The sequence below is a fragment of the Meleagris gallopavo genome, chromosome 12 (assembly GCF_000146605.3).
Source record: "Meleagris gallopavo isolate NT-WF06-2002-E0010 breed Aviagen turkey brand Nicholas breeding stock chromosome 12, Turkey_5.1, whole genome shotgun sequence".
Lineage (NCBI taxonomy): Eukaryota > Metazoa > Chordata > Aves > Galliformes > Phasianidae > Meleagris > Meleagris gallopavo.
Genome location: NC_015022.2, coordinates 7,505,221 through 7,515,007, shown reverse-complemented (window position 1 = coordinate 7,515,007; position 9,787 = coordinate 7,505,221). Strand labels below are relative to the sequence as shown.

The 9,787-nt window shown below is 41.6% G+C and overlaps 1 protein-coding gene across 1 annotated transcript; it reads right to left on the bottom strand.

Annotated features, from left to right (window-relative positions):
* Nucleotides 1-21: 21 nt before the first annotated feature.
* On the bottom strand, nt 22-4,135 carry LOC104912794 (TBC1 domain family member 2B-like). Its single transcript, XM_010717334.3, has 2 exons — nt 3,951-4,135; nt 22-651 (listed from the first exon to the last, which is right to left on the bottom strand). Exons 1-2 carry the CDS (start codon nt 4,084-4,086, stop codon nt 482-484), a joined length of 306 nt encoding a protein of 101 aa, XP_010715636.1. The 5' UTR covers nt 4,087-4,135; the 3' UTR covers nt 22-481.
* Between the last annotated feature and the right edge of the window lie 5,652 nt (nt 4,136-9,787).

Below are 9,787 nucleotides of genomic sequence, written 5' to 3'. Positions count from 1 at the left end.
AAAAAAAAAAAAAAGTGCACCACTTTATGACCTTTTTAGATCTCCATGCTCAATAGGTAAGCTTCAAAAGGGCTTAACTCCACAGCACTGATATAGCAAACAACATTCCTGGGACCTTAAGAGGAACGCAGTCTAGTTACCAAGGCCACAGCTCAGCTTTATGAATTGCTCTGTAATGCTACTGTAATGTCCTTTGAGTAGATGCAGAAGGCTCACCTATGTTGGCAAAGCAAAGTGTAAAAACAATCAAGGAAGTCACAAGTAGGAGAGCTGAAAACCACTAGGACTGCTTTCCTTGGAACAATTAATACTAAAGATTGAACTCCTAAAGAGTGAGAAGGTAAAATGTGGTTTTGCTGTTGTTCAGAAGGAACCTACCACACTTATGCTCAGGAATTCAAACTACATTCATTTAAAATTGATAGGATTTAAGAAAGAAAACTTCCTCTTTCAGCAACTATCATTCTCCCACATCATCAACTTACTTGAGTTCAGTGCTCCATTGTTTAAGTGAGAAATTGATGGCACTTGGTTGGACTGGCGCAGGCTGAGAAGCTGCTTGCTCCCCTACTAGGTCTGTAGGAGAAGTCTCCACAGCTAGGATATTTCTAGCTCTCTCTGCTGAAGCATTTTGGCTGAGGATACTCAAATCTATTAAAAAAGACAAAGAAAAAAATGGAAAAAAAAAAAAAGGAAAACTTTCAGTAAGTAGAAGAACAGCAGAAGTAATACATTACTGAATGATGAGCATAGAATCAGTAGGGGTGGGGAAGAAGAAACCCAAAACCACATCACACATCTGCAATGTTTCCTCAAACAGTCAAAATCAATGTAATCTATCACAAGCATAATAAGGCATATAAGATGAAATGAATGTAACCTCACTCAAACAGGTAACTAACTTATTTGCTATCTTATCTGCTGGAGGCATTCAAGGCCAGGTTAGATGAGGTCCTGGGCAACTTAGTCTAGTTCCTGATCTAGTGGGTGCAAACCAGCCACGGCATGGGATTCAAACTGGATGATATTCAAGGTGACTTCCAACCCAAGTCATTCTCTAAGCCCAGCTCCTTTTCTTAAAAGCCACGTAACACAGCTAACACTGAGAGAACGTAACTAGTCTTCAGTTGTCTTTAAAAAAAATTAAGCAGTCAGACACCTACCACTAGTTTATCATAAACAACAGGTTCTGCTCTGTAATCTGAGCTGGTGAAAAACAAAAGTACATTTGAAAATTATCAACTAAGCTCACCAATCACAGCACAGAAAGTCAGTTGAAACAGGAGTAGAGAAAAGTGATGCTGAAGGAATACGTCAGTAAAAGTGACCCAGGATTTAAGGATGGAGTTCAACAGCTTAAGTGGGTAAGAAAGCTGGAGAAAGTTCACCTGCTTTCTATACTGTCAAAAACACACACAGAGCAAGGCAAAAAGGGAAAAAAAAAAAAAGTTAAGTTCCATTATTTAAGCCATAATAGGAAGGGATGCAGCAAGAATCATCTTCCCAAAAAACTCCTGCCTGTGAGGACATGCAGAGCAGTGCCAAGAGGGAAAAAAAAAACAACAACCACCAAACAAAAAGCCCCACATACATCATGTAGCAACTGGGTTTTCTTTTTAAATCAGTGACTGATATTACCCATGCCCATACCTCCTACAATGAACAATGAGGGATGATCATACACCTATTTGTGAATGTCTTAACAGGTATTTTAAGAATAACAACAGTTGAAAGATGAAAACTCAAGTCACAGCTCATCTTAACACTTTGATACCTGTGCTTTGGATGTTTACTTAAGATACAAAAGGACTAACTAATACTATTGCTACAGGCTATTCTGCTAAGAAAGACTACAGACTAGATAATAAATCCAGTACTAGATAACAAAAAATAGACAAAACTATAGTAAGCAATTTTATTTTTGGACTTCCCATTCAAAATGTTAGTAATAGAATCTATACTGAAGCACAAGCAAAAGAAACCAACTTGTATGCTCCAGTATGAAGTACTGGATTCAATGACTGAAGTCACTGAATGCACAATAAGGGTTTTTGTTGTTGTTGCTGTTTTGTTTTTTTTTAAACAAGACACGTAGATTCATCATCAGCTTGAAATCAGGGCCCTAAAGAGATCCCAAACTTTACAGGAAACCTTTGCAGTACCTGTTTAAAAACCAAAAAGGAATCATTCAGAGTTTTCCCACTCTTCCCAAAGGAATCCTGACACTTCCAGAGCTCCACTGATGTTAAAGTCATCACTGAGATCTGTCCTCAAAAATGAGATGCTACAGATGCAGTCAGAAACTACATATAATGCAGCTTAACTGCCAGGTGTCCCTAAGAGGGATATGTCTTCTCAGCCCATGCACCCCTAGACATTTCTTGCAGTGGATTTAATAAATTGGAAAAACCACAAAAAAAACCTAACCAACAAACACACACCACCCATCACAGTCCTATAACACACTGCTTAGCTTGCTGATTCAGCAAAGCCCAACCAACAGTTTGGAAGAAAGAAAGACATTAGGTCAGTGATCCAAAGTGATGGGTCTTTTTCACTTGCTTTTGCTGGACCCCAAGCACAGCACGAATGAGGGCACAGTATCTACACAAGCTGTAGAGACATGAGATGTGTTTCACACCACGTGAATGCTGAGGAAAGTAGCAGAAGGAACAGATTTGGTCTCAAATCATACTAATGTTTCTGATCCAATGGTTTGCTCCCAGAAGAGGGCACTCCTGTCTCTGCTACTTTGACTTCCATCTTCAGCTGCTAAACCTTGCTCCTCCCCCCCCCCAGCTCTGCAAGTCACCTGACTGTATAGTAAACATATTCCATTCAGTAATCCAGCTGGAAACAGAACAGAACAAAACCCAGCCTTCCCTCTTGGCTAAGCTTCAACCTGAATCAACTCAGCACAACATCAAACACCACAAACAATGCAAGAAAGTGCCTAGCAGAGCGAGAGGCTTTTGGTAGAACCAGAAAGGCTTAAAAGAACAAAACCGTGTCACCATTTCTGGCAGCAGCAGCAATAGTTATATTTTTGCAGCATGTGGTTTAACAAGCTGCTAATCAAACGGGCTGCCACCAGAAAGGTGACCTCCAACCATCCCACTCCACACTCCCACCAACTCCCCCATGCTAACTCCAGCTCTCGTTTGTCCCTGCAGTAAAATACTTCAGGAAGCTACGCTAGGCAAAAGCTAAGCTGGAGAAAAAGCTGTTCTCTGCTGGGCAGCCCTTCAAGCAGTGGGCAGCTATTAGATCAGCACAGCTGAACGAAAGGCTGAGCTCCTCAGGCCAGCTGTGCTTGAGCAAGCAGTCACAAGCAACTGCTCTCGAATGAAAGCAGTAAACTGGGTTAGAGGACAACACAGCCACATGGGATCTGACATGGGAGAGCACAGAAGGGAGGGGACAAAGACATCTTAACATTCTTTTGACAATATGAGCAAACTGAAATCAATAAAATATAACATTTGCTGATGAAGTATGTCCGACCTCAAATCAGAATCCAAACCCCAAAGGAGCTTTACTAATACACTTAACTTGGCAAAGAACGGGATTTCTTAATGTGGTCTTATTTATTAGTAACAGAGATAAACAAGCAAGCAACAACCATTTTTTGTAACGATACAGAAATCAAACAATTCAGAAATGTCTCAGCAATGAAGACAAAACATGAATAATTCATACTACATTTTGTGTGTTTTGCACTACTGTAAAATCTGTTTTTAAAGAAACCAAGGGGTTTCAGAAGAGATAAAATCACACATCAAATTGCATTTATGCCAAGTAACTTCAGCAGGTGCAAAACTCAACTAGTTACTTAAGAACAAGATATAACAAAGGACTACCCCTCCATCTTTCCTCTACACTGTGTTTATTGCCTATTAAGAGATACCAAACAGAAGCACACAACATTTTCACTCAGATTTTCCACCTACCAGGACTGTCTTTGGCAACAAGACCTTTGGAAAAGTCACTGGGTGTAGGAGAAGTCCGACTGTCCCTTTTGGCTGCATCAAGGTTGTTACAATATTCCCACCTCTTCTGCTGAAGTTCCTGAAGCCAGTAGGTCATATCCTGACGGGTTGCAGCCTACAGCACAGAGAAACAGAGCACTAATGAGATCAGTTCATCTCTGGTAGAGGAATTTGCTAATTCCAAGCGCAATACAGAAAGCAACAACCCAGATCTCTTTGCTGGTCTGCAGATTACGATTACCCCAATCAAGGATCATTTAAAGGAAATAATCACTAATGGACTCGCTGTGCATGTACCCTGACTTCCATGCCAAACCCACCTTCCCTTTTCTTCCAGTTTTAGACTCAAACATTAGAGAACACAGCAGTATATTTCACACACAAAGCACTGTTCAGACACAACTACAATTCCACGTCACACAAACAGCCCCATGCACAGAAAAATTCCTGTTTTCCTTACTTCATTTTCTTTGCTACCAGCAGAAACCAACAACATAAGAAGGTGCTGTGATGCCATCTACTTCCATAACTAAATCTACTCATGGTCTTAGCTGATGGTACCATGAGTTAATCATCTTCTATATGGAGGGAGTATTAATAATACACACAAACATTTAATCTACAAGCCTACATTCATTATAATGACATAAGTCAAACATCTTTAAGCTTCAGTCCGAATCACAGCTGCAGAATTCATTTCAAAAAAATGTCAAATCATGGCCTACAGATATCAGTAAGAGACTAAACGATGGCAAACAGCATTGCAGGTGCTCCCTCAAGAGTTATTTTTGTTACAAAATAATACACTCAACAGCCAATCTAGAACAAATACTTGAGGCTGGTAACAGGGTATGTCGAGGAATACAAAGTTAACACTGTGAAACACTGTGAACACCTGGGCCCTGAGGCCTGTAAGGGACATGGTATAGTGGGGAATAAACACTGGTGGGAGGTGGATGGTTGGACTGGATGATCTTAGGGGTCTTCTCCAACCTTGGTGATCCTATGGCCCTAAGCACACACAGTGCTTAGCTTTCAGCTAGTCTTTCTCCTAATTGTTCCCCAAGTGCCTGGTGGCATTATTAATAAAAAAAAAACCACTATCTGTACAAATGACTCTGTTTGTTCTTCAGACAAACTTAATTTCTAGAAGCTTCCTATTTTGTTCATCACAACTGAAGGGGATGCCTACATAGGGCAGAGCTGCAAAAGCATGAAGATGCCATTTCCTTTGCACAGAAATACACTCAGTATAGCACAAAGCACACAAATGGCACAGACTCATCTTCATTGCTGATTTAAGAACACTTTTGGCCTAGTCAAATGGAAGATCCATTTACCATCGTATCTCAACTCAGAGCAGCTAATTTCAAGACAGAACATTAGCAATACAGCAAACAAGAAGCGATGCTCCCCCAGGGCACTCTCTGCCTCAGCAATCTGCAATATTTGTTTTTAGTAATCATGGAGACAGGTTTTTATTTTATAATTTGGCCTTCTGTATCCACACAAACTTTAAGGTCCACACATCCCACGGCAAATGGCTCCAAAGCACCATTCAAGCAAACTGGTCAGAAAACCAAGATAGTCATTCCCGGAGCTGATGCTGCAGACCCTCTCAGCAGATCAAATGCATGACACAACACAAAACATGGGAATCTGAGCAAATAAGCATAAATAATGCAAACCAAGCAGTGAAATAAACCAAACAGTGGCACACGAGGACACCGCAGGTTCACCTTCCTCAGCTGGTATGACATAGGTGTAAGCAACCTGCTCCAAAATGGAACTCTTGTCTATTTAGTCTTGCCTGCTCACAGGCACCTAGGGGAAAAATATTTGCCTTAAAGAAGAGAGGGGAAGAGACTAGTTTAAATGTGTCTGCGAGGTTTGTCAGAAAGTGTCAGAGAATTCGTACACTGCAAAGCCAACCCACACAGCCATCACAGGCACCTCTGGAACAACCAGCACAGTAGGACCTACACAGCCTACATACCCTGTCAGTCTCTGCAAGGCATACGTGCTTCCCTTCCACCTCCAGCACCAAAGGATTTCCTCTGGAGGTTTGCCCAGCAGCAAGTGTCCATTTGCAGTACATTTGAGAACCTATACTTCCTTTAGAAGTGCACACAGGCCTTGTCCAGTTACGTATTACCATGCTCGAGCTCGAGAAAACCACTGTGTCTTCAAAGAGCTTCCACTAACACAGGATGTAATATGTAGGTGGTTCTCTCTGCTACCACAACATCGCTAATGAGGCAATACAACATACACCTACAATTAACTTCTGCTCATGACTAGTTCAACTTAATGAGTCCCGCTAACATCCTGCACCGTTAACCTCTTGCTAATGCTGTTTAGCAAAAACAAATTTGTTTTATTGGAGCTGCTGCTTGCTGTTGTTTTCCAATTCCCATTTACACCTGTTCTCTGCTAGGCAGCAAATACATACCCTCAGCTTTTAAGTGATGGCACTGACACATAGGGGTCAGCAGGTACAGTCCTGCAGTGTAAAACAGGACCACAGTGCACCCTGAGTCTCATCCTCCCTATTTTAAGTCATTTTCCCTAGGATTCCTTCCTCCTCCAAGTACACAGCCTTCCTTTTCTTTTTTATGGAGATTTCCACTTCTTTTGAACACTTTTGGCTGAGTTTATGCAGGTATCTTAATTATTTACTTTACAAGTTCAAGAATTATGGCTTCCCTGAGTATTCGGCTGCTGGTCACCATCAGAGACAGAATGTGGAACCAAGAGCTGCACAGATCAGCCATGGCAAAGAACCTTCAGTTGTACTCAACTACTGAATGGCTCTTCAACAAGACAGAGACATAGCAGGCCAGTGAATTTTAAGGGACGTATTTTAAGGGAGGCAGGAAGAAAACCACCATAAATGGAATATTGGGAAGGATCTGTATCTGCAAGATGACACCCATTAGTTTTGACAGAGAGACATTCTCACAACAGAACAGATCCCAAAATAATGTAAAGAGCATTCATGTCTTAGAGATGTACAAAGCCTCAGACTTACAATGTTGTCACTTGAACTGGAATTGTCATCTGAACTGGGGCCTGACAAGGAACTGCCATTGCCAACTCACAGGTAGCAGCAGAAGATAAGGTAACTAAAGAGAGATACTGGTTTTCAACAGAAATGATGGAAAATGGTTATCATTTACTTAAAACCATCCCTTCCACATTGTATGAAGGATGCTGTAGGACCTGCCTTCTTCCAATGCACACATAACATGAACAAAAAATTATCTGGAGGAATCTACTGCACAGTACCATCCCCTACCCAGACCACTGCCAATATTACAGACTTGGAGGAAGAGCCTGAAGGAATGTCAATAAGCAGATGTTCCATTTTGAGAAAACATTTGCCACAATCCTTTTCTGAATGTAGAAATGTTGAAAGAAAAATCACCACCAAAAATGAGCATTTCTTAGGACTTACTAACTCTGCTGTGTGCAAACAGCAGGTGTTGAGCCAGATAAGCTCTCTGGAAGGCAGCCCAATTTTAGCTAAAGCACTGAAACCACTAACGAGCGAAGTCACAAGTCTGACCAGCTCTGGAAACAAACCACCTCTGTGACTGAGCTACTTCTAAGCTAGGACCTAATGAGGTTAGCTCCTAAACCAACGCTACTGTAGCTCTTAACATCACAAAAGGTGCATGAGCACTCTGTTATTAATCACTGCCACATCCTTAAATGTTACAACAAACCGGAGTAAAAGCACACTCTATGTTCAATGACTTTGGTTTCCGATACTTTCAAGGACTTGGGCTCAAAAATGCAGTGCCTGGAATATTGCCTACTTGGCCACTAACTCTCCAAACGGTTGCTGGTTTCTCTCTTTAATTAGTATGTCATTGCCTCCAACTCACCCTTCTCCACACAGAAGTTAACCACGTGAGCAGACACAGAGCATCACCACAGGTCAGTGTTTCATTGCCTCAGGAGCAAGTGAACAGTGCCATAAAGCCACAACAGACACTACTTTAAAAATGAACTTAGGAACAACTCGCTTCAATTGCTGTGAAGGCTGCAGTACAAGATTTTTATTTATTTATTTATTTATTTTGTTGGACTGCTATCGAACTGAGGAACAAACCACAAGTATATCACACTGTCCTCAGTTCCCACTAAATTACAAAGCCTGAGCAATCCAGATGACGAAATCATTACATTAACAAAAAAATGAGGCATTATGAAGAAATAATGCATTCCTGAACAGCACCATCACTGCAATCTGGAATTCCAGTTGCTTATTTCTTACTGCTCTTCTCAGCTGAGAAGACTGAATGAGAAAGACCAGATCATGAGATCTGGAAATTCTGAACAAGCAGCAAATTGAGGAAAATAAAGCATGTGAGTTAGAGGATGAAGGCAACATTTCATTTGATTTTCTTCCTCGTGCTCTGTGCGCAATGTTTTCTTCATAAATGAAACCACATTTCTTTTTCAACAGGGACTGGGTCAGACAGTGGTTTGGTTTTCCTACCCTGAACTCATTCCTATTTCTACCTAATTTAGCTACGATGTATTTTTATAGGTCCTCAAGATCTACCATGTTGGGTAGAAGAAAATTAATTCCAGCCCCAAAAGCCTTAACCCCTGGTGAACCATACAACTGCCGAAGGCCAGTTGGTTCCTAACATCTCTCATGTTTTTCACTTACTCCCTATTTATTATGTAAGTGCTTATGATATGATACCATTTTAAAAGGCAATCACTTGGCTACTTTAAGGCAAGTGTTGAAACAATATAAGGGGTAGAAGATGCAAAATTACTTCTGCATGTTGTAGAACCAACCTTGGCTTTTCTCAGTCTCCACAAGGAAACACAGAGAGCTCCAACTCACATCAGTTCTTTCCCAAAGAGTACAGCAAGAAACAATCAAGGAAAGGAAGGGCAGAGTAACGTCACAGACTAAAAGGTACCAAGAGAAACACTAAAAAGGAAACCTCCTGTTGCTTACACTTGTGCATGGCAGCTGAGGCCAATGTGAGCCCTGTGCCTGGGGCTGCTGCTGCAGCACCGTTTGATACACGAATTGCTCATGGCACTGTGTGCTTTCTTGGAGGTTTCCACAGCAAAATAAATAATAGAAATCACTCAGTAGTAGCTAAAGAACAAACCAACCCCTACGTTAACTCTGCCATTTTAACTTCTACAAGACGAATGCTCAGAGTGCTATGGTAGGTTCACAGAAAGTGACAAGAACTTTGGTTATGGCTATAGGGGAAAAAAAAAAAGTTGTTTTTACAAGTGATCACAAGCAGAACTGCTGACTGCATCACTCTGCTTTAACCAGATATGCTCACGATGATTACTACATTAGTTTTCCAGCTGAATAACTTATTTACTCTTTAGCAAAGTACATCAATGATTCCTAATTTTGATAAATGCTTACATTTTGGGAAAAGAAAAAAAGCACACGATCACATTGTGCAGTATTAGCATTTGTGATCACCGTTCAGATCTCTGCTGTTTCTCCACTCTGTGTGTCTGAGCAACAAGAAGAGGCATCAGCCAGCCCGCTGTTTAGTCTGCAGCCTGCGGGATGCACGCGATAACGGCTCGGCTATCTGGAAACGATCCTCCTTCCTCCTCCTTCCTCCCAAAGCAGAGATGAAGGCTATTGCCACGCACCAGCTGCTCAAAACAAGCGGTGGGCTCCAGCCCACGGCCAGCCTGCGCTCACCGGGCTCGCTCCCCAACCCAGGCAGCAGAGCAGGGCAGGGCAGGGCCCTTCCGTGCAGCCCAGCACTTGGAAAAAGGCTCGGTAAAGA